The sequence below is a fragment of the Dreissena polymorpha genome, chromosome 5 (genome assembly GCF_020536995.1).
Source record: "Dreissena polymorpha isolate Duluth1 chromosome 5, UMN_Dpol_1.0, whole genome shotgun sequence".
Lineage (NCBI taxonomy): Eukaryota > Metazoa > Mollusca > Bivalvia > Myida > Dreissenidae > Dreissena > Dreissena polymorpha.
In genome coordinates, this window is record NC_068359.1 from 16,445,738 (window position 1) to 16,472,028 (window position 26,291).

The window sequence follows — 26,291 nt, forward strand, 5'->3', positions numbered from 1 at the left end:
TGGGTCATGAAATTATAGCTACAGCCATTCTCGCTCTTCATCTTGAGCATTTAACGCAGTTTCCCGTTCATAAAAGTGCTTTTACTACTGTAGAACCAGCTTATCTTGGAAAAGGGTCAGTATGTAAATTAACCAACTTTATATGTCTTACTACTGTATAAAGCGGCATTACTTCCATTCAAACCAGCGAACAAAAGAATGAGCGTTTGTCAAAGGTCGTTGAATATAAACTGTAGTTAACGGCTGACTGCTTGCATAACTGTGGGGACTGATATGTATGTATCAATTGACTTGATAAACGTTTTTCAAATTGATTTCATATCGCTGCATTAAAATCCTGTAATTTAAACCGATTTTATTGATTGGTAAATCAAAAAAGTATTGAAAACGACTCCCCTGTATTATAATAATATAAAATGTATTGATCAATAATGACAATAGAACCGTGATTGTTATAGAATGGAGACACATAAAAAATGAAGTATGCTATTTGCGATTATTATAATTGAAAAGTGAAACGCTTCAAATGGGATCAATCAGCAATCATATCTTGATTAACAGTGGAGACTCGTGGAATGTGAATAACGCAATAAGGACTGTCAAGTGAGGTATTTACACCATTTAATATGCATAGATTAGAGTTGCGGTGTTAACGTTAAATTATTCAAAATATATATAATTATGTTCGTATTGTTGTTATACACGTTGGTTGTAAGAGAACCCGCTTAATTGGAATAGTGATGTGTGTGCTTTTAAATAAGGGATAGACAACGGCAATTGTTTCAACGTATAAGTTTATAAATACGTTTTTGTACAACGAAGGAGTTGCATAGCATTTTACATATTTTTTATTTTCGATTTATAAGAAATTTAGAAAACATAAACACTGTATTTCTAATTTTCACCTAAAGTATATAAGATCCAATAAATCTCAATCTGGTGTTATGTTAAACAAAGTGTTTGCTTTTTTTGCTACTGGATGGTGATTGAAGTTGTTTACATTTATTGTAGGGGACGAATACATCTACGTGCGCATGCTTGATATCGCATTAGTTTGTGAGCTGTTATTATGAATAAGAACTTGGCATTCAAGAGGTCACAGTCATTCAGCAGCTGAAATAATTCAATTGAAGGTACGTTCCTTTTACACATGAACGCTAAATAACTGGTTCTGATGGATTTATCGCAATACAATTCTATTTTTTTTAAATATTATTAAGTATTCAGAGATTTCAAAACGTAAATTCCATTTCATTATTATAGAACAAAACTAATACATGTTTTGTTACTATTTAAAGGCGATCCAAATTTAAACTTAAAAGTCCATTATAGTGAGTCTTTGAAAGCATTCACGTCTGAAAACTTAATTTATATTTAAAATGAAATTTTAGTAAACATTAACGGTCAGCAGAAAATACATGGTTCTCGGAACCTTTTTTGCGAGCATAGGTTTTAGTTAGAACTTGAACTTTTCAAAATTTTGAAGTTTATGTGGAAACTGTAACGATACTTTAATACTCATTTCAATAGTTAAACTATTTTGAAAACCATTGGGAATTACGAAGAGTAAGTACAATTTCACAGTTAATTTTTTTTATGATTATGTTACGTGTTGGCGAGAACATGTTAAATAGAAGCTGTTCACAATTAACTGTGACCTCCTTTATTTCATAATGTGTTTACATCCATTGTGAGACGCTCATATTATTTGGGTTTATTCGGGAAAAAAATATAATGACAAAATGTCTTACGCTCAATGGGTCAATACATGGAGATGACCAGGTTACTGCTCTATCGTTTTGAAATATATCATATTAGGCATATAATACAATAACGGCGAGGTGTGCAAATGTGTACGGAGACCACTAACGCACGTGGTATACGATTATCCAAGAATTTCCGGGCGACTGCCCTTATTGTCCGAAACATTTTATCGAAGAATGCGACGTCAATGTAATGAACGTGTGGATTCCGTGTTGAGACTTTCGCCGCACTAGCAATACACAGTCTTCATAAAAAACGCGATCGGACAACCCTCGGTGGCCAATACAAATATATTTACTGGCTACAAGCCTATGATGTTATAAAAGAAATATAAATTATCTTAGTAAACAAACAAACAGTGTCCAGTACACCGATTCATTGAGGTAAAAAGCGTCGGTAAAGACTTCAACAAGCATGATATGACTATGACTGATGTAAACTTAGGTCCGGTCTGTATTTACGATAAAATCGTTATAACAAATAAACGTATTTTTCCTAATCAAGCTGCAGTATATGTTAAGTAAGATATTTATTGATGAAAATGTAGTAAAACCAGGACCTTGTTTCCGTATATAAATATAGGTTAAATCAATATTATCATATTTCAATACACATGTTTTAAATGTTCATTACAACAGAAGCAGTATGCCAAATAATAACTGCGTAATTAGGAGTACAAACGATATTCATACATATAGGTCCCATATGCGTTCTGCTTTCGAACAGGCTATACGATAACGCTATGAGGACGAATAGGAACACCTAACTTAAGGTTTTGCTAAAGAGGCCTCGTAAGATTCGTTCGTATTAATGTAATTGATCATCCGCTAAGTTAACTCCAGGGGACTGTCACGAGAAACACAGCCTTAAGATAGCTTTAAGATAAAGGCCCCAGATTTAAATAATTTATATTATGCACTTTTGTACCAGGTCGATATCAACGTTGTGGTATGGTACATGTTTTGTCTTCTTTTACTGCCAGTCCAATAAATAGATTTTTCAATGTCGTATATCTATTGAGGCATTAATATAAACTTATAGTAGGTAAATAATAAGAACAAAATATATCTAAGAGGTATGCAGACGTAACGAAGAAAGCGATCTGATCACCCGGAACGTGCGAACAAATTGCGTCAATAAACAATAACGCGTTGTTTAAATACATGCAGACATTTAACGGGCGAACTGTATTTCCATAATTTAGTTTTGTATTATGTCTTTATACATTGTTTTTGTGTTTCTTTCAGTTAAACAGCATGGGTGTAATGTAACCTCAATCCATGATTATTGCAAGGCAGTTTACAAATTATCTTTTTAACAACATCCATTTCTTTATACGCGTGAATGTACACAAATGCTTAATTCATCTAGTTCACTATACATACATCGTTTCTGTTGATTGTCTGATATTATTCAAGTAGTATTCAAGATTATTCTCGAGCATGTATGTTCATTTTTGTTTGCATTGCATAAAAACGGTACTTAGATTTTTAGTCGTCTTAGAAACACAGTTTGTGTGCTGTATTCCACTATCTTATTTTTGGAAGATAATTATTCATGATAAGAATACTTATGTCTTCAACAGGAGATTATATGTTTTTTAAAAGATAATATTTGTCCGAAAAGGGGATTTACGTAAAAGTTTCTTTTTTACACGGATATAAATCTCTATTTTAGATTAGACGATAATATGTGCGAATAAAGAGAGAGTATTTCAAACATAGTGAGGTAAATTGTTCAAAACAAATTTGGAAAATACTATTTTTCATTGGAAAAATCAGACGATTCTATACCAAAACGTATGTGTTAATGATGTTTAAGTAAGGTTTACTCATGTAAACCTGTTTTCCTCTTCAGGCATAAGAGATGGCGCAAGCAGACACAACAAACGAGAGACTTCTGTCATATGTACACTTAAAAGTTGTCCGAGGAGTCTTAAGACGTTTGTTGGAACATGCTGTTGCGAAGGAAAATCCTGAGTGGACAATAGATCACTTTTTATATCACCACATTCGTAGAATTAACGAAGCAGTTATTGGTCGCGAAAATGAGCGGCACTTTTTTCCTGGCTTTCGTCAAAACGCCGATGTTGACAATTGGCCTCTGTTCCTGTTTTCCTTTCTTATACTTCACATAACTGATTCTGGAACGCTTCCGGAGGACATAAAGGATAGTGTTCGCTCGTTGAATCAAAGTAGAGTAGAACTTTATTCTCGAATTGTCGTAGGCGTAAGTGACGAATACTTTGATGAACATGTCATAAATCTTCAACAAACCATGCATCATATATGTGAGCGTATACACGACGCTCAGTTGCGTGCCGAGACAGAAAGACAAATAAGAAATGCACGTGAACACGTGGGGATTCCTGGCGGAATTGATTATGTGCAAGTGTTTAATGTATGTCAAGAAACTGAGAAAACTTATCGACAGAGGGTTACTGGATTTACTCCAGGTTTGAAATATCAGAGATATTGTTGACAGTTTGTATAGCTTGACAATATGAACGTGGCACTGACCATCATGTTTTAATATATATATATATAGAAAGATAGTAGCGAAGAATATATCAGTTTCCGTTTCCGTACTGCACGGGATTTGAATTGATTTAAGCGTAACTCACCTTGTAAACTGTTATTACCGCATTAAACCCATGCAAAACTTGCGCGAAAAACTGCCACATGCAAATAAATAAAGCAATCCGTATTGCCAAGGTTTATCATTTATGCTTACGGAGGTCATCTGTGCCAGGTTTATATTGTCGAGTTTGTAAGCTAATTTTAAAAGCGAACTTATAGAATAATTATCATATTTAACAACAGTAATTAAAAACATACAAACATACAGACTGACACGAATTTTCTAAAGCTTCCGTTTTATTTGAATCAACGAATCCACACAAAGATCACTGACTTTGCCAACATATAAGCTTTATACGCTGCATAGATGAAATACATGTATATTCTTAGGGAAAAAACTCCTCTGTATGTACCTTTAAGGAACAAGCACGAAATAAAAAGAAGTAGTTTGTCTCATGTTTTCGCTTTGCGTGACAACAATCCATCAGTTATATTTACAGATCAAGAACGACTTCACGACTTCATCCAACAGAACACACAGATTGCCCAACACCAAACAGAACCAGGTGTGTTACGATGTTTTGCCTTGCATTACTAATTGTTGTTAAATAACCGTGTTAATCTTGGGAAGTTATCCAATTATGAGTTGTCATCGTGTTTTTTACAACACAACAACATATTTTAACATATAATATGAGATTTTTTCCCTGGTTTACATACAATAGTACTTATTTATATGCAATCATAACGTGCATAAGAAAATGTTTTCAATCTCCACCTTAAGAATTTAAGCGAGAAAAACATGCATACTTTGTTTTGCTTTTAAATTTTGATACCAAACGACTGAGTGGAATAAAATAATTCCGGTACAAGGAAAAATACAACTGCATACAGACACAACATTACAAAAAACAATTTATATGATTACAATTGTCTTTTGGTAGCTCTACAAGAAGAAACGAAAGGACGGATTGTCAGTATAAGAGATGATCATCACTTGGCTGATCTTGAAGCAGGTTAATATACCTCTGCTTTTTGTGTTTTATGCATTTACATTTTTAACCTGGACTATACCTTGATTAAAAGTATTTTAAGTTAATAAACGCATTTGAAAAACAAATATAGACATAACCGACCTCTATCAACTTACATATAAGATATAGCATCCACATCGTATTGTAAAAATAATTATTGTTTTAATGGATGTCTTTGATGTTAGCAGTGTTAATGTTACATAGCTCTCAACATCTGTATTCCATTTCAGCTCAAAGACAAGGTCATGACCTTTACAAGCCGTTTTTGCCGCCACGAAACAATCCTGAAAGATACCCAATAACTTTGCCAGGTGAGTGCAGTAATGTCTTCAGTATTATTGTTTAGCCAGCGTCAAATTTGTTCCAGTGAAACTGATCATTTTTTGCAATGTATACATATTATTTCTCAACATCATACAAGGTGAGCGTTGTTTGATATTAAATTAACTATTATGTGCGCTTTATTTTATGAATCAATTACATGCCGATTATATCAATTTTGTTCCGATAATGGAAATATTTTGCACATTTATTTATTTATTTACAGCGATCCCAATAGAGATTGAAATCAGAGGTTGCAAACCTCCTCAAAACCAACGGATTTCAGAAGTTATTGTCAACACAATCAACGGCAATTGTGTTCCTGATATTTCCCAAGAAACGAGAGAAATTATTAAGACTGCATTTAGTAATGCAATCTCATCGTTTGGAGGTAAAACGCTTGTGCTACATATTTAAAGTTTGAAAACAAAACGGGGCATTAATGCCATTGTAATGTGTCTGATAATCATGACTAACTGTGAGGTTTGTCCCAAAACAAATTACGTTGACTGTTATTAATGTTCCAAGGAAGTGACACGAGTTTCTATCATCTCCATATATATTGGTTATTTTTGTGTTTATTTGTTCTGCAGTGTATAGGCAATGACTCGCTTCCCTTACAAAAAACTAGGAGGCGTGAGCATTTTCTCCTGATAATCAGTTTCATTATTCCTGAATAAATGTTAATTAGGATTGTCATATTAAAGATCATTTTCGGGCAATACATAAAAATCATATTCATCTTTTGATCTGACGTTTTGATTAATAAGCACCTGAGAATTATTTTGTTTAGTAGACTAAATGTTATATGCTGTAGATGTTGTGTTGTTGTTGTTGTTGTTTTTGCTATACAATAAACAACCAATATGTTCCAATTGTACAATACTAGTTAATGTCATTACACGTGACAGTTAAAAAAAAGAAAATTGTTTGACTTGATTTTGTTTGTATCGAGATAATATTAATATATAGTTTTGTTTTGTTTTGTTTCAGAATATCGTGCCCGTCAAGGGTGTATTCAACTTCTTGTACGACCAAACACAATCGAAGACGTCTTTAGTTTGTTTAACGAGTGCGTTAACGGTAACCTTAGTGAGAAACTGAAACAGGTTCAAGATTTATTACGCACTTTACCAGGTTGGGAGGAATATGAACAGGAGATTGTGCTCTACAAGGAAAATTACGACCTTGTTATGGACAGCATAGGTATTAGAAAATATTCTGTCTGATCTTAAATAAAAACGTATTGCAAACATATTAGACTGTAAGAGTTAAATGCCTGTGACAGTGTTATAATAATCAATCTATATGAGATCAATGATACACTCTACATATTGCTGCTTTTCAAAAGCATTTGATTAAAAAAGTGCATGTTTCGTTATGACTGTAAATATACATATGCTTATTATCGTTATTTACAGCAAAGCAACTTGTCCATGAAATCCAATTACAAGGATATAGTTTCCCGCCAAAACGAAACATTACAGTAAACGAGTCGGAGCAAGGTTCTATCCTACTGAATGTAGCATGCTATTCGCCAGAAGACCGGAAAGCGTTTACACATGCTGTTCGGCAAGGGCAATTGAAGCACACATTAGATGTTCTTGAACAAAATTTAAAACGTATATGCGCCAACGTATCTTTGAATACAAGACTGATTGACGATACAGATACAGGTAGTTAATATGGTGTTATAAATGTTCTAGGCATAATAGTTTAGTTTGAAACCGCAAAATAATTTTCAATTGAAATATCACGATTAAACATGAGTATGCTTTCTTCTACAGATGGTGTAAAGTCCAGAGTTAAACGACACATAGACCTTGGTTTCAGGTAACGAAGTAATACATTATCTCGGAAGTAAATGCATTGTACACAAACCGACTATTGTCGGAGTTGTGTATATGTATGTAATATGATCATATTGAAGGTTTAAGTCTAAAAATAAGTTAGCAAAATACTATATTTATGAATAAATTTAGTTCAATTATATTTTATCCGACACGAACGAATAATAGACAGATGAAAAACTTTGTGTTGAATGCGATAGAAATAAGTTACTTCTAAGTATTTTTTACTAACAAAAAGTCACACTCTTTAATCATTTATTGTAGTACAATACTTGTTCAAATCGATATTTAAATATTGTTTTATGCACAGAATCCAACCAAATGCAACGTCAAGAAGACGGCCACTAAAATTGCTGAAGAACATAGACGTTACCATGTCATCAGACGAGAAACTACCTTCTGTAACAGGCTTTGCTCTCAACAAAACAGGACTAGTTATCGCTGCAGATCTGGCCAACAAATGTATTAAAATGATTGATGTCAAGTCCGGTATATGTAAAGGAAGATCGTTAACAACATGCTGCAAGCCAGTCTGTAGCAAAGAATGTATCAAAAAGCATCATCCATGGGATGCAACTTTCATTGATGAGGCTCAGGCAGTGGTTTCTGTTCCTGCAGCAGGAAAACTCTTCTTCGTCGACAACAAAAATGACGAATTATCAGTTGTCAAAGAGATGAACAATCAAAGACAATGTCGAGGACTTGCATATTGCCGCGGGCGTTTGTATGTAACGTATGGATCACCGGAAAGCAAAGTAAGAATAATGAACACCGATGGAACGGATGTACAAACGTTCTCGAACGAATCTTTCTCCGAGCCATGGTATATCACAGTGAATGCGACCGATAAGGCAATGTTTATAACAGAAACAATGAAAAAATGTGTCATCCATCTGGATAAAAACGGTAATCCTGTACAAAATATCGAACTGAAGCAACTTTTAGATGGTCCGAGAGGTATTGCCCTATTACACGGCTCACATTTGCTCGTCTGTGCCTACAGATATACAAAAACTGATGTACTCTATGAGATCAATTTAGAAAGCGGCGAAAGCTGTGTAATTGTTGACGAAGCTTTAAATTGTCCAGATGGAATTCAGATTGATAGTGAATCCGGTTATGTGTTTGTCAGTATGTGTGAAAATAACAAACTCGCTATGTACCAGTTGTAAATTTCGATCGTCTGAAAGTAATGTTTTCAGCACACACGACACGCGACAATTTAGCATGTGTTATAGTCGTATGTGACACAAATGACTACAGATTGAAAATATAGTTATCATATGCTTATTATAGCTTAAATTATATAAATACAAATGCATTTGAAAATGAGATTTCTTATCAAAAGAATAAAATCCACTAATACTTTTATAATACATGCTTATTGCTTACAAGGATGGAATCTATTACATCCTTACTAATGTGGCCTTTATAAGTTGGTCTTATTTGCTTGTTATAAAATGATGAAGACATCGGATGAAATTTGCTTTTAGTGGATTGCGTCATTTTCGAATTCATGATGCAGTCTAAATGCAGTAGCCAATACAGTCATAGTTCATTAGTGTTCGTTTATTTAACACTGTTAAGAGTCTTAATCTTCTTCAAATCAATATATATGAAGTATAAACCAAGGTTACGTTTGTCACAATTATCATACACACATACTTTATTTCGCTTCCAAATATAATGATAAATAGGATGTATTGAATGTTCATTGATCACTTCAATATCGAATGTATTTCACTGTATTTAATGACAGAAAGATTGTTTTTTCTTTGACTAAATGAGTGAGCAAAATAATATTTAATTTATTTTTATGTCAACCTACGCAACAAAGTTTTGTAGGGTGGTTTTACAGCCCACATTACGGCTTCTTCCCAGTAGTGCATGTCGATAATGTGAATATTTAACTGAATTATGCTATATCTTATCATTAAAAGACGAGATATAGTTGATCATTGTTTATTTAAATATAGTATCATATCACTTATATTAAACGTATCATTAACATTGTGTTTGCAATATTGCCATTTTTGTAGGATAAAATGTACACGAGCATAACACTTAAGATAGTGGTTTTACTAGTAAAATAATGTTCAATTTTGACTCAATAAAGAAACTTTATACGCGCCAATACGACTCTTAACATCGCCCATCATAAAAAACGGTTTTTGAGGAATAGTTTCCTGCGTTTCAATGGTCTGATATTGATGGGAAAACTGCACTATAGAACGATACTGTTCCCGTGTATGTGTTCTGTTTAAAAACCGTTTTCCTGCATCAGTGATTGTACGTTTGTGCAGGTGTGTCTTTTTTCTATGTTTGTATGACAAAAATGTTTCTAAAAGAATATATGCATGCGCTGTGAATTCTCAATAGTTAATATGAATTAGTCATACACAATTTTTATGTTTTCAAAATAACCATTACATAGATTTCGCTTTTATGTTTTACAATAAATGTGTTATAATTACCAACCTGCTTATTTCTTCAGTTCTGGTTTAAACATACGTTCTTTTATAAATGTTTAATATCTTGTGTGTGAGTGTAGAAATGTGCAATTCAAATTGTGAACACAGCAGTTTGCAAGCATGTTAGACACATAACTAAGCGATAACTTAAACTTAAAACTGTACTCATGTTTTAGCCATCTATTGAATAATTGCATATCTTCACCGAAACCCTATAACTAATTTGCATTCCGACGCGAGGTGGACTTAAAGAGATACACAATTGAAATGTTTAAATTAAATATGTGTATCTTGGCCATTTATATGCGTTACACGTCTCAAGTAGAAAGCAACCTTCTTTTATAGTCATGTGATTCAATACATGTGCATGAACGAACAGATAATATGCACACTGCCAAATGTACAGATGCTACATTTAACTTTTATGTTGTTATTGTTGTATCATCGACTGAATTAAGTGATCTTCAACGGGAATTTAAATACCGTACGTTCGGAGGGGCAGATGGGAGAATAATGAAATGTTTGATACAATAAAAATTCACATTTAAGTATGGGCATTTAAGTATGAGACGCTTCATAGTTGTATGTTTTTATATCAGTTTATACAGATATAACAATTTATTATATATGAATCATGTTTTATTCCTGTTTTGTCGGTATTTACTCATACTGCTATTATGCCAAACCTTTTTTATTCCCACAAAATATCAACTGTAAGCAAGCTCAGAATTATAAAAGAATACATGCATTATGACACCGCAGGTATTATGCCTATCAATTCGGCATAACGTGCACTGTTGCCGTTACTTAGATAATATCTTAGTTGCACTTTGCACAAAATGTTATAAAATACTTATCTCTAAGCATAGACAAGTCAACTATAATATTAAATAAAAAGGGGGATAATTTATTGTTAATATTAACAAAATTCATTTAAATACGCCGTTGGGGATTAAAATCTATTCAACTGGTTATATGAACATTAAAAACTACGTATCCTGCATAACCAAACATGTATAACTCGTTTCACGATATGTACTCAATTTCAAATGTCATACACCCTGAAATAAAAAAAAAAACCGTTGATATTTTATATTTCATTATGTCATAAACTGCTTTACAATTGAAATGTTTATCCTTTTCATTATCATTTTCCATATTATATCCCCGTTTACCGAAAAACATATATTTAACACACGTACAGCAGAAAGTAGCCCTACAAAAAAGCAAATTGTATATCTTTGAATGCTTATTAATTTTGTTCAATGGTATATTACAATTTAACAATATTGCAACATAAAAAACTTGATATTGTCAGTTTTTATAAAATATTATCGAAAATATAGAAATTCATAGTGTCCCTAATTATATAGATTGATAAAACTGCCACGCTCTTCATGTGTGCATCAACAAACAAACTTTCAACATTAAGAAGCAGTTTATAATTTTACCCTGTTTCACATCAGTGAACTTCTTAAACTAAATCACAAAATTTAAGGTACGCATGGATATATTGAATTCCATGTACAACGCATAGGAAAACTGTATTATTTTCTCTTCAAACATTACACGCCTGTACTTCTTCACCGTTATTTGAACTTTGTTATATTATCAGGTTTAATGTTTACCATATTCAAATTCGTGCCTATTTAAAAGCACATTTGGTAACAAACAAAAAAAGCAACAACAAGACCAACACAAACAGACAAGATCTAGCAACAGTATGCTAAATTAGAATATCACTAAAATACTCGCGAAATAAGTTGCATGAAATAAGCTGCATGATTTTAACTTAACTAAACTAACTTTAATGTCAATGTAAATGTAACAAGAAATATCTTTAAATAAGATATACGGCGTTGATTGTGGTTGTGGTTGATGAAAGATAAAGAGCTATATCAATAAGACAGCAAATTCCTTTTCCTACGCAGTTCTTAGCAGCTTCACATGCAAATCAATAACCTTGCGCCAGATTTCGTGGCTTACTTCGCATTATTAGATATTGTTGACCATATATCTATAGATATAGAACAAAAATATACAAGAAGAATAGAAATTTAATGATATATGAGTATATGGCCAAACACGAATCAACCGTACATATTTGAAATATTAATACGCGCGTTCTACGAACAGACATGTATTGTTGTAGTGGTTTTTCGGACATAGTTATTTGATTCGATTGTTAATAGTATCGTGAATCATCGCGCTCATGCTTAGTTAATTGGTTGCTGTGGTGGAATAATTCTTTTTAAATTAATCAAAACTAGTACCTATCATGGAATTATTGAAAAACAATCCTTTATTGACATACCATAATTATATCGCCGAATATCTGCAATGAAGATATTTCCAGTCATGTTCACCGGGTTAACGCGATAGAGTTTATATAATGAGTCTTGTACTGACCGCGAACTGAACTTTATACCTTGCGAGATGGAATGCAATTCGTTAAAGTGAGGTCACGATTTCACTGCTGGAACGACGGTTTGTTTAAAGTTTTATACTTTTACATATTATTTTCGCTGTTTCGAAAACAATTTAACATATTTTGGTCAAAACAAATATCAGGATATGGAACAACAATATTTATATGATCTAAAATATACGTGATCACAGAATGCAATACGGTAGTAATAACTAAATATGAGAACGCAGCCTTTAAAAACATACGCTATGGCGCTGACAATCCTCTGAAAATAAAAGGTGCACGCACAAACCGTCTTGATGTCAAGAGTTGAGTGTAAAACTGTTCTATCTATCAAGTGTCTTCATTCGAGATACAATTGTTTCATGCAGAACACGCAGTAAAACAGTGTAACAAAGACGCGGACATGTTTCCAATGTTTTGGTTGTATGCTGAAATCAGCCAATGGAATAAATGAAGTGTATTAATTTGTGTCTAGCCGCAGTCAGGTCAGGTAAGGTCAAAAGTGACGTTAAACAGCTATGCCGAAAAACTTTTATTTATATTCTGAGCACCAGATTTGAGTGTAAAAATTATTGATTTGGTATTACGTGTCTTATTTCGCGTTCACGAATCGAGCAGATATTTTGAATGCCTACAATACTTAACCAAGAGCATTAATAGAGCAATATAGAATACATATATAAATTGACTGAATATAATATGTTCCGCTGATAAGGGGAAATAATAGAAAACTACTCAGAAAACTACCTAGCTTTGATTGTGTGCAAACTGTACACGACCCTGAGTATAACTTGAGTGTTAAACTCGCTGCGCAATGACATAGCACAGGACGATAACCTTCTAGCTGGTTTGTATCAGCTAGGTCAAATACACTTAGCGATAGCGTGCGTCTAATAATAGATAGATATGGTTTAGTGCGAAATGTGTAGCGGGCGCCATGTTGTGTTAATATATAACCGAAATATAACATTAGATTTTGGCGTATTGGATACATACGCTAGAATGGCTCAATCCGACAATACAAAATCTAACATCTTAGCGTACGTTCACATGCATGTGGTGCGTAGGGTGTTAAGAAGACTGTTGGAATATTGTGTTTACCAGGAGGATAATACATGGACCGTTGACAGGTTTCTGTTTCAAAATATGCATAGAATTCTTGAGACAAGAATTGGACGCGAAACCAGGCAGGTTCTGTTTCCAGGTTATCGAGAAGACACCAATGTCGCAAGCTGGCCTCTAATTTTGTTCCCTTTTCTAATCACTGAGATAAGTGGCCAATCACTTTCGTCGGAAATAGTGGATATTATCCGACAACTGACGGATCTTCGTCATACGTTACACGGACGGATTTTTTCGGGAATAAGTGACCAGTTTTTCAAAGATCATTTAAATGATATCGAAGCTCGTCTGACGAATATTTGCGATCTATTACATGATGATGAACTTACGAGGCAGACACTTAGCGATCTGCGGACCGAGGAGGTGCGAGAAGATTATATCGACGATTTCAAAAACAATCACAAACAGGAGAAATCTTATAGAGAACAAATTACTTCGCTTACGCCAGGTGACAATACATTTCTGATGAAGTTTTGTGCTATCAGATCGCATCTTTTTTATCCTTATTTAAGTAGATATGCTTTATTAGGAACTCTTTTATTATTTGTATAATTGTAGAAATCCTTACTTAATACCAATCATCTGAATGCATTCTTTCACAGGAATACCTTTATGGTATTTTATCCTATTATTAATGCAACAAGATAAATAATATGAGAACAGCTGGTGCGATAAACATGTGTAACACTGGGAATAGATTGTTTACAACAAGTACGACTCTGTGCATAAGAGAACACATGTGTTAACAGTTGAATGAAGTTTAGTAAACAAATCTTATCTCTTTGGACTGCCAATATAGAACATTTTTTTATTTACAAAAGTGTGTGTTCTTCAGTCAAACTGACGAACTCCGCATGCAATATTCAATACATAAGTATTTGGTTTTTCAACTGCTGATGGGCATCGTTTTTTTAGCACGATTTAATTAAACATGTATGTTGATGGGTTTTTAAGGAATGTTTGTTGATCTGAAGAACATAGGGTCTGATTAAAACTTTAGTGGCATGTTCCTGCAATTGCTTTCAACGTGTTATATACATTCAGGCAACCTTTAATAAAACCATGTTATTGTATTGAAGTTCTTAATTTACAACATGTTCTATGTGATTATTTCAGAGCAACTAAGACTTCACCAGCAGTTGGAAAAAGTTGTAAATTTACGGGAAGGTAAATGTTTCTTACTTTTTAATAGATTTTGAGTACAGTAAAATTTCATACAATACCACAAGCAATATTCATTTTAATGTACGATAAAAAGCACTACCATATGCTCTTTTGTGTAACAAGATTTAACCGTTTAAGATATCTGAGTGGATCAAATGGCAAAATATGTTGCAATAATTGACATTCCACGACATATGTATTGTATATCCTTGCAGAGCGAGAGCGAGAACGTGGTGCATCAGGAAAATGTTTACCGCCCCAGCCATACGACCAATGTACAGTAGATTTGAGAAGTCAGTATATACATATATTCCAATATTCCTATCAATTGTATTACGTCTTATATATTTATCAACGATTATTTGATTCCATAACAATATTGAACATGAACGTTATTACCATTTTTGTTAAATATGTAAACTGTGAAATTAATACGGTACATCGATAGGTTAAGTTCACATAGATCTTCAAATCAAATCATATATGGATATGCATACAAACTCATACAAATTGTATTGTGACCTGAACCATTTTTGCAAGTTTCTATTTTGATTTACAATCCGGTTTGTATACTTCGTGAACGCAGCTGTATGATGTTTTACTATTGAGATTTTGCGATTAATTGTAATTTGATATTGCAAATGTGTGCCTTTTCAGGTCTTGTGATCGAGTTGCACCTGATTCCTGAATTTCCGGAGCAAAGTCGACAGATAGCTAATGACATTGCGAACATTATTAACAACAAGGATACAGAGCTGAAGAATAAAGAGTTTATACAAAATAAAGAAGCCATCCGAGCCGCATCAGATAGAGCATTTAGTGGCTTTGGTGGTAAGTTAAATATGAACATGATTGCCAAAATATTGTCAAAGCTTTAGAAGAATTTACTAAGGCGTTATGTGTGTAACTAGTAGCACGATGAGCGTACAGCAACGTTTGGTTGAACCTGTTGAACACTAATTGTATAGAATGAAAAAGCAGTATTGTTCTCAAAAACGTCTCACTGAAACCGAATCATTTCGTAGTTACGATATATTTATTGAAGCGAATGTATACGATCTTAGTTTCTTTTTTTTCAAAACGTTGATGAATAAAAAGTTTTAAAAACTATAATAAGAGTTAAAAAGAAATATGGTCCATCTCTAATAGATATGGAACTATCAAGATGTATCCTCAGAAAGATCTTTAATAATTTTCATCCACATAACAAAAATAAGCTCTATTGCTTACAGTCTCATACAACCTTATTATGACAACGCTGAAAATATGTATTGGGATGCGTTAAAATGCACCCATACAGCACACATAAAACTGTTATAGTATTTATGATAGAAGTATTCAATATATATAATGATGGAACTTCAGAAACTTTCAGGAGGGAAATTCTTGTTCGTATCTGCTATTTTACAAAGGACGTGCGTAGAGTAAATAAAATTGTATAAATAGTACCAATATAAGAATGTAATCATATTTATTGTATTCAATATTCCTCATTTGTATTCATGTATGGGTTTAACATTGAACAACAAATGTTGACAATAACATCGAATGTACCTGTCTTTTTATTTGTATAGCATTACTTCTTTTAGTGGATATAATAAACCATTTTAATCTTGATTATCTTGGTTATGTTTGCAAGTATTTCTTATTTGCATAAAATCAAGTTAACACATACGAGTAATCAAACTTTTAAGAACCGCAAAATGAACATTAAACACGTATATGTTGCATTTTAGAATACTACGCTCAACTAGGCTGTATCGAGATTCACGTTCGGCTCAACAGTATCAAACATTTGTTCCAACTTATCTCCGAGTGTGTATCTGGGTCAATTACCGAGAAGTTGAAGCCTATTCTTGACATAGTGCGCACAATCCCTGGATGTGAAACGTACGAACTGCACGCTGTTCTATACAAGGATGCTTACAACCACGTCATGGATGACATAGGTTTTTTTTACCTTATTCATTTACACTCTCAAGTTGATGATTTGTTTTGAGCGTAAAATGTATACTATACGCGCATTTAAACGCTTTGCCATCATTCGAAAAATTATCGATTATTCACTAAGAATTCAAGAGAAATCCGGCAACATCAAGAAAAATGGTGGTTTGGGATTTTATTGCAAACGTTACAGTGCATTTTGACGCAAGCAAATTGAAAATTTGTTTAGAAAACATCATTTCCCGTGCGTCTTTTTGACCCAAAAAAATCCTGACTAACGAGTCAACATTTGTCATACACATCTCAGTTCCATGGTAATGAGCAAGCTATGCAAGTGATATACATCACATCAGTGTATTCAAAACACTATCTATCAATTAAAGGAACCCGATGAAACGTAATGAGCAAGCTATGCAACTAATTTACATCACATTAGTTTATGCAAAACACCATCTATAAATTTTAGGAACCTGATCAAACGTCGTTAATCTTATCTCAAATTCATTTTTGTCACAAAAATCAGTTTTTTTAATTGGAAAATTTCAATATAAATTCCATGGTACATATTCCTTTTTTGTAGTCTTTGGCACTTAATTGGTAAGCTTCGTCGATCTTTGTTGATAAAATTGGTTGATTAAGTTTAGCGGAAATAACAAACCTTAAATTATTCTTAAGTCCAATTATGTTATTTCAAATCTGTATGCCACTTAAAAAATGTCAATAGCTTAAAATGAAATCGTCCTTCCCATTGAGTTTATTTATGTGAAATGGTCTCGATCAGATAACCACATCATGTGGCATTCTCATTTGTTTCATTATCTACTCTAAGTTGTGCAAAAAGATCAATAGGATATTTAAGAATGGTGGGGTAGGGTAAAACACATTCTATCTTTAAGTACAACGTACAATATTTTGTAGATAATGACCGTGTCAGGTAAATTTTAATTTAAACCCGCTGCATAGCTTTCGTTACCTGTTTTACGCTCAAAACATTCATACAAAATAGACGCATTTTGAATAGAATCAGATTTCAAGTACAGTAACCATATTTATTAAGCAGTTTGAAATGCGTTATTCAGCTAATAACATTTTCTACAAGCAGTTGTCCACAAAAAGACACTGTTGAATATTTATAACTTTACATGCAGATTTTTTAACCTTTGTTCTGTGAAATGAAAAATATATAGCAAAATTTAAGAGGTGTATAATTTATATAAAACAAACTGTTTTCAAAAGGTTGAGTAACTTTCAGAAAGCCCAACAGCAGATGAGTTCCAAGATTTCTGCTAAGTGACTTCTCAGACCCCAAAACAAATTATACTTTTTGTGTTGGTTATATGTAGTACACAGTGTTTTTTCAACCATTTCATGAACGTGGCCGAGTCACTTTGGATTCGGAAAATTTGCGGAGTTTTGACTAAAATTGGGAAATTAGTGTTGTTGTTGTTTTGCTAGAAATGCTTCAACATTGAGAATACGAGTGGTTTCGCTATAAGATTTTCTAAGTTGCGGATGGGAGTTGAATAAAATATTAACATCTAAAGAAAAAACTTTTTATGACACCTTTGAAATTTTTTTTGCTCCAATTTGGAAAAAATATATAAAGTTGTTTGCATTTGGAATGGGTCCTATTACCGGACCCCATTTTGAATAAAAAAACACTGGTACACAAAGTGTATTTGCGCTATGAACATGAAGCTCATTCACATAAGGCCCCATGTGTGTCACCCGAAATCATGTAGCGCTATTGCGATACGAGTCTTTTTCTTAGTTTGCTCAAATGATGGTCAAAATTTGCCATGCCATAGTTAAACTTGTCTTCCGTACATGTATATTGCGAAAACTCTAAATGCAAGACCAAGAAGTTTGTTATCTACAATATAAAGTATTACAGTGTGTTCCTCTTCTAAGTTTCTTCTAATAATTCCCGTATTGTCAAAACTGGAAAAAGCATTGTGGTCACATCATTAATAAAAACGAATATAGTAAATATTGATATTTTCAAAAATCACAATACTCTGAATCCGGACGGGTCATGGGATCAGTGTGTAACATTACAGTTTTCCTCTTCTGAGTGTTTTCAAATCATGTCCCTGGGGTCAAAGCTAGCTATGAACCTGGGGTCACATGATTTATATGGATAGATATAGTAATATACTTATAACATTTGGTCCTCTAAAACCACAAGAGTTTTGGGTTCAATGTTGAGCATGAGACATCGTATTGTGGTTATCTACTAAGTTTACCAGAGACCCCTGTGGTCAAAATCCACCCCAGCGTTTACTTCTTCCTAACTTCACTATACTCAACGCAACGTTTTCTTATATTACCAATTTCAATTAATTAAAAAGAAACAAAAGAAGCTATTACTGTTCCGAAATGTAATCCAAATTATTATCAACCACAGTAGTATGCAAATGTGAGCAATGTGTGTATTTCAATTTAAAATTAATTGTGGTCATTGATACACTTTATGGTAGCATGGTTGATGTAGTTCTAATTATAAACATTACATTAAGTAAATATACCTGCCATGATTTTGTGATAATGTTTCTAAACGGTTCATACAATTATTAAAATTAAATAAAGCAATACATTTTTTCACAGGGAAAAAAATTAGCCGTTCTAAAAATATACATGTAATATTGCTTTGGCTCCTCATATCCGACCACCGATAATTTGACTCCTTGTTTTAAAAATCTAATGATACCCCTGGTCTACTACACGTTTGCTGCTGATGTATTTTGCTAATCGACTTGCTATTATAATACAATTTTAATATAGATATAAACAATCTGATACGACCTTTATAGTATCTATACTATAAACAAAACTATTAAATAGATGTAAATAAATTGCGTGTGCATTGTAATCGGAAAGAATTAATATGTTGATAGAAAGTACTCTATTATACGTGATTTGGGAACCACTCGCAAAGAAACAGACTTTAACGGCAATTTATGTTTTCAACTCGAATACGCGTTGCGATCAATTAGTCTGTATTGCATGGATAGTATACTTAATAAGCATTAGGAGACGACTAAGCTTAATTTGCTCTACTGGACAAAACACGAAATCAAATATATAAAAGAAATAGCATTGTTACATACATAATTATGATTGTATTAAATTCATATAATGTGCTATTCATACTCTTTAAATCAAAGCGCTGAAGGCACTGAAGTTGTTCGCTGTTGTCGTCCTTGATTAGCGTTCCCATTGCACAGGCTAATCAGTGTGCACAGGCTTATCTTATTTGACGTGCATTAAGCCCCGTTTTCCCTGAAAGCAGCCAATATGTAAAGATTTCTTTGATAAACACTAGACTGGCCAATGGCGTCTTACAAGCTGGTATATACACTCACTTCTAGAGCAGAATTATTTGTCGTCGGCTGCAGACAGGCAGCGGTAATCGTCCCTAGCAGAGTGAGTTGCGGTTCTTACCGTAGCTAAGGCATCTAAGCACATACTGATTTGCAAAATATGCTCTGTAAATTTAGTCGGCCGCTAACGTGACCAACTAAAAATCACCTCATACTACGTCCTTTACTTTTGAGATTTACACAATGACGCAATGTGGTACATACAAACAAATGATTTATTGTTCAAGTAGATAAGTATATTACTAAATGTAGCTATGCATATACATTAATAAAATATAATGTACACAGTGATAATTATACTGTTTAATGTAACTATGTATATATACCAATATATGTTATACTGGCGATACTGTATATTCATATCATAATGATCATGTTGAATCCTATATGTATATGGTCTGTCTTTATTCAGCGTCACAGGTGCTTAAAGAGCTCGAGAATAGATGCCTTGAGGAAGAACCGAAGAAACAGATCAAAAAAGTATCAGCAACCGATCGAGGATCGCTACTGCTGAGGGTCGAATATCCGAGTGCAGAGGAAAAGGAAGCTATTGAACTAGCTGTGAAAAACGGGGAACTTAATTCAATATTCAATGAACTCGAAAATGAATTGCAAACAATATGTTCTGACAAGAAACTGCGTTTGCATACTTCGGTTTTTGAAGATAGCATTCCCCAAACAGGTAAATCCGTATTTATAATATTGTGTATTTTCAGTCATACAACTATTAATATTATATGTCTAAATATTTAAGTGCCAAAAAGATGTATCATATTAAAGGTTTTATGTGAATTTAAGTCGTTCCTTTGCACTAACTATTCCATTTTATTTTTTATAGTTGGTGTTCTGTTATAAAGGTATTGGATTAGAAAAAGAATTTTTCTCCTGATATAGTCTCAGGAGTTTCCTTATTCTCCGTAATACCATTGCAACATGTAAATATATCAATTACATAATGTATCGCATAGTTCATATCCAGTATTATTATTATTACATGTTTTGTTAGTGCATATACTCTTTTAGATACTGAACACGCCCCAGAACCTACTGCTGATGACGTGAGGAAGATTCTTATAAGGTAATACACTGTCTTTTCCCGTACCTGTATATATCATACCATGTCTTTCACTTTGCAAGAAACATAAAAGACCAAAACTTAAGTTTCAGCATTGATGCATATATTGTTTACTAATTAAATCACAGTGTACGTGTATTTATTATGCAATATCAAAATAGTGAGTTATATTGAGTTGTGTTTGTACATTTTCATCCAAAGGCCATCAACATCACCAAAGAAAAGGGAGTTACACGTTGTTAAAAGTATAGACATAAGAGCAGGAAACGATTCAGAAGATCCGTACGTAACCGGATGTTCAATTGTATCTCTTAAACGACTCGCTGTGGCAGACCGTTCTAACAGATGCATCAAGTTAGTGGATACTGAAGCCAGTAAATGCGTTGGACAGTCGTTGGTATTGCCATATGCCCCCTGGGATGTGATAAACATAGACGAGAACACCGCGATAGCATCCGCGCCATCTGCTGGAAAATTACTGCGTCTGAAAATAGGAGCTGATAAAATAGAAATAACTCACGAGTATGATTGCCATGATTCCTGTCGAGGATTGGCATATTCTTCCGGGCGATTGTATGTCACATACGGACATCCTTTTGCAAAGATCAATCTCTTTAATATATTTGACGCATCGGTACAGCAAACAATACATCATGGAATGATGCATGACCCTTGGCACATCACTGTTGATAACGCAAATAAATCAATGTACGTATCAGAAACGGAACAACCCATAATCCTACACTTAAGCAGTGAAGGTAGAGTTTTGAAATGTTTTGATTTTAGTGGCATTGGCGAAGAACCGTTGGGAGTTATTTTGAAGGATAGTTCCAAGTTGTGGGTTTGCTGCTACAGCTGTGACACAACACAATTTCTTCGCGAGATCGATGTAGAAAGTGGGGAAAGCGATATCCTTTTTAAAGACGAAGGCAAATACCCCAGTGTCATACAGATTCACCGACGTTCTGGAAACATATTTTTGAACTCGACGGGATCAACTTGTATGATACAGTGTACAATGAATGCAATTTAAAACATTTCTAAAGGCTTCATTTAGTTTGAGCGTGTGATATATCTGCCTCAGATGTTTTCCCAGATATGCATGTGAATTTTATTAATTAGTCGCAATATTGGAAGTGCTCATTATTCAATTGTATATTTGAATATACATGGGTGACTAATGTGTCATTATCTTGATTAATACGCCTACATAGTTTAGGGAATACGGTAACATAAACCAAGTTTTAAAACTGGTCATCAGATGTTTTCGATTTGAATTAATTGAAGTTATCGAGAGAAAACAGCTATTTTTATTTGAATGTTGGAGGCAGTCATTTAGTTGTGTACAGTAAGTGCGTATGTGTTTACCTTCTTATTCTTTGTGAATATAATGTTTTTGTGTTGTTGTTTTTTCTTTACATTACGAGAACTTTTCATTTGAATAGAAATTGACTATAAAGAAATTATATTATAGTAATGTTCAACAACACATTTCAGTATTACACTAAGGACATAAATATTTTTGAGGTTGTTAGTTTGTATCACAAACATGTTGGATTCAATTATGTTTTTCTAATGGAAACGACTAGATTGAACATATTTAATGATATGTGCATTGAAACAAACTCATATTATACTTGATTACATGATTACTAATCTAGTGAATTAACTATTTCAATCATTTATTTGAAAAAAAAAGATTTAAATTTATGTATATAAAGTATTTAAAGAATTCAATCATAGTTTAACATCTTAAAATGGGAGATAATATGTAATAACAAACAAGCATAATCATACGTGTTCATGTAAACAAGTGTCGTATCATTACGAGAAACACTTAAATATGATTAATGTATAACATTTATTTCAACAAGTTTAATCAACATTGCTTAGATATTTTGTTCAGAACACAACTGTATGAAGATTTTTCACGATGACTCTTTTTAATGTTTTTATTATGATTAAAGCAATATAGGACTACTTTTAGTTCTAAACATTATCAGGAACGAATTTAATTGTTGCAATATTCCTGTCTGCACTATAAAAATTAAACAATTGCCTGTATAAAAGTATGTATTATCCACTATAGCATTAAAAATAATAGTAATTAAAACTGAGGTTAATCCTTTTAAAACGGTTGGAGCAAAAGCTGCGGAGTTTAGACCAGTTTAAAATCATGCCTCACACTTAAATTCGATAAGATGTCATATGATGAATAAATACAATTTTATACTTTTTAAGTTTTATCTTATAAACCTTACAAGTCCCGGGCCGCCATATTTCATTATGCATAGTTAAGTCGCATAAGTTTCGTATGTTAGTATTTGTAGTGTTTAACCATGATTCTTATTGTTCATGCTAACACCGTTTATGCGCATGAGAACGCGATTTGCGCCACTTTTCAAACACGACAGCAGCAGTCAGATAGCTAGACGCCATTTCTTTGTGTATTATTGTTGGTTTTAATATTAATATTATACTTAAATAATATATTTTGTTGTTAAACATTTAGATGCGGTTGCATTGTTTGTATTGTTATATGTTTGTTATTGAAATGTTATTAAAATGATAGATCATCTATACCTTAACATTAAACCATTTATTATCAATAAATCATTCAATGCTATTGTTACACATTAATTTCATAGTTATTGTTTGCACGGGGAATAGGAAGCAGAAACCTCAACCGTTGTCGGTATTTATTCTCCACCCACTGCGGCTGGCGAGGCCGGCAACAAAAACTCATTTCAATTGTAAAAACAAATATTAACAGCGAAGCATTTCAAATCACGTATCAATTTCAATCAAATAGAAAATTTATTAATTTTACTGCGGTTGTGTGATGTAACACAACAAAAACCCAGTTATGCAAACCAGAAAAAGGCAGTTATGCACTTTTTTTACGACAAAAAAAACTATATTACTCGTGTTTGCATAGCAATTAGGGAAAAACATGTTTTGGATCAATCTTACAAAAGAACAGGTCGTAGGGCTTACTTTATTTGCCAAGACTGAAATAAATTGTATTATTGCGCGAGGTGCAATTGCCGTACTTCCATTACATTCACACGTCTTCACGTCATGAACAATATCAAATGCATACCTACTTGTTTAGTTTTTACTAAGGGGTAAAACACATAATTATTCATTAAGTTTTAGAAGAGATATTATTTACATTAGATTTGCAAAAGCTTTAAATAACAGTGATCTCATAAAACGGGCTTACTTTCTGTTATTATGCCCCCCCCCCCCCCCTTCAAAGAAGAGGGGGTATATTGCTTTGCTCATGTCGGTAGGTCGGTACGTCCACCAGGTGTCGGTACGTCCGTCCACCAGGTGGTTTCCGGATGATAACTCAAGAACGCTTGGGCCTAGGATCATGAAACTTCATAGGTACATTGATCATGACTCGCAGATGACCCCTATTGATTTTGAGGTCACTAGGTCAAAGGTCAAGGTCACGGTGACTCGAAATAGTAAAATGGTTTTTGAATGATAATTCAAGAATGCATACGCGGCCAACAGGGCACACTCTGAACAATATTACTGAAGCAACTGGTCTGTAATCCTAAATCGATAATTATCAGTCCAATGAAACATCATCCTTTTAGTAAAATACAGTGGATCAGTAAAAATATTATCAGAATATGAGATTTTTTGTATATTTGTTTATTAAATATTGTGTTAATGTTTAATTTTGTTGATTAATATAAATATAAGCAGGACAGGGGAGGTAATACACTACAGGGGAAACAAATGCAATAAGTTTAAATTTATTGTTACAGATTTGCCTCCCTTGTAATATAATTAAATGTTACCAAATGTAAGGCTAACAGCTTTTTTGTAATGCATACTACTACTACTATTACTACTACTACTACTACTACTACTGCTGCTGCTGCTGCTGCTGCTGCTGCTGCTGCTACTACTACTACTACTTCTACTTCTACTACTACTACTACTACTACTACTACTACTACTACTACTACTACTACCACTACTACTACTACTACTACTACTACTACTACTACTACTACTACTACTACTACTACTTCTACTGCTACTACTACTACTACTTCTTCTACTACTACTACTACTACTACTACTACTACTACTACTACTACTACTACTACAACTACTACTACTACTACTTATACTACTACTCTACTAATACTACTACTACTACTACTACTACTACTACTACTACTACTACTACTTCTACTACTACTACTTCTACTACTACTACTACCACTACTACTACTACTACTACTACTACTACTACTACTACTACCACTTCTACTACTACTACTACTATTTTTACATTTTACTTTTATTCTGATATACATAATGTTTTATTTTGATTGTGTAGGAAGTTGTAAGGGTTCGAACACATGATATCGATAAGTTTATACATAATGTTAGTTATCGTTAGTATTAATCATTATTAAAATCTATTTGATCAGGTATCGTATAACGGCGCAACCTTTCGACTGACTTTATGTAGCTAGCCTACGTAGTGTTGGAATTTATGTGTTGAATCTGAATAGATGTACAGTTTGTGTAAGTGGTTACATATTAAAAAATAAGTGTACACAAATACAAGCATGCTGTTATTTTACAGAGAAGAATTTCAAACAAGAAAGAAACATGATGTTTGATGAACTAGTGCACAGATGGATATGTTTGAAGTAGATCAATGCAAAATTCATGTTGATAAGACTTTAAGTTGGGACATTTTGGTATTTAATATTTATCAACCACAGGATACTACATCTAACTAATTCATTTAATAATATAATTTAAGTTCAACACTCCACTAGCAAATATCATGCTGGATACTCATGTTGATAGTCCTGTGAAGTTGTTTATTAAAATATTTGTTTTTTAACTTACTGATTAGTAACATGGTTACCCGTTATGTATATTATGTGAACATTTGTTATGTGAATTACAAAGGTGAAGTTGGTATTTGGTGTATAAATTAATGTTTTTTTTCCATGAAATGTCCTTGCAAGAAAAGTTTGGGCTAAATCATGACAGTACTAAATATAAATGTATACAGCAGCTTATCATTCTATTATTATAAATTGACAATAATTCTATAGAGTTTATGTGGCATACTATTAATGCTATTTTAACTTGTTTATATGAAC

At 33.1% G+C, this 26,291-nt stretch overlaps 2 protein-coding genes across 2 annotated transcripts; both read left to right on the forward strand.

The window, feature by feature from the left end:
• The first annotated feature begins 456 nt into the window (after positions 1-456).
• On the forward strand, positions 457-9,974 carry LOC127832423 (uncharacterized). The gene is made up of 12 exons (XM_052357883.1): positions 457-608; positions 1,012-1,133; positions 3,442-3,492; positions 3,622-4,219; positions 4,844-4,909; positions 5,288-5,359; positions 5,608-5,688; positions 5,925-6,089; positions 6,692-6,904; positions 7,120-7,374; positions 7,486-7,531; positions 7,859-9,974. Exons 4-12 carry the CDS (start codon positions 3,631-3,633, stop codon positions 8,718-8,720), a joined length of 2,349 nt encoding a protein of 782 aa, XP_052213843.1. The 5' UTR covers positions 457-608; positions 1,012-1,133; positions 3,442-3,492; positions 3,622-3,630; the 3' UTR covers positions 8,721-9,974.
• Positions 9,975-13,322: 3,348 nt separating this feature from the next.
• LOC127831742 (uncharacterized) lies at positions 13,323-23,764 on the forward strand. Its single transcript, XM_052356778.1, has 8 exons — positions 13,323-14,020; positions 14,689-14,739; positions 14,952-15,029; positions 15,394-15,567; positions 16,473-16,685; positions 20,476-20,745; positions 21,087-21,141; positions 21,340-23,764. The coding sequence occupies exons 1-8, from the start codon at positions 13,372-13,374 to the stop codon at positions 22,169-22,171; spliced, it is 2,322 nt and encodes a 773-aa protein (XP_052212738.1). The 5' UTR covers positions 13,323-13,371; the 3' UTR covers positions 22,172-23,764.
• The last annotated feature ends 2,527 nt before the right edge of the window (positions 23,765-26,291 follow it).

Excerpts from the sequence above, each read along its gene's own strand:
- LOC127832423 (XM_052357883.1), top strand. The coding sequence starts at position 3,631 with ATGGCGCAAGCAGACACAACAAACGAGAGACTTCTGTCATATGTACAC. Across the intron at positions 4,910-5,287 it reads CCAACACCAAACAGAACCAG|CTCTACAAGAAGAAACGAAA; the intron begins GTGTGTTACGAT and ends GTCTTTTGGTAG. Across the intron at positions 6,905-7,119 it reads CCTTGTTATGGACAGCATAG|CAAAGCAACTTGTCCATGAA; the intron begins GTATTAGAAAAT and ends CGTTATTTACAG.
- LOC127831742 (XM_052356778.1), top strand. The coding sequence starts at position 13,372 with ATGTGTAGCGGGCGCCATGTTGTGTTAATATATAACCGAAATATAACA. Across the intron at positions 14,021-14,688 it reads AATTACTTCGCTTACGCCAG|AGCAACTAAGACTTCACCAG; the intron begins GTGACAATACAT and ends TGATTATTTCAG. Across the intron at positions 15,030-15,393 it reads ATGTACAGTAGATTTGAGAA|GTCTTGTGATCGAGTTGCAC; the intron begins GTCAGTATATAC and ends GTGCCTTTTCAG.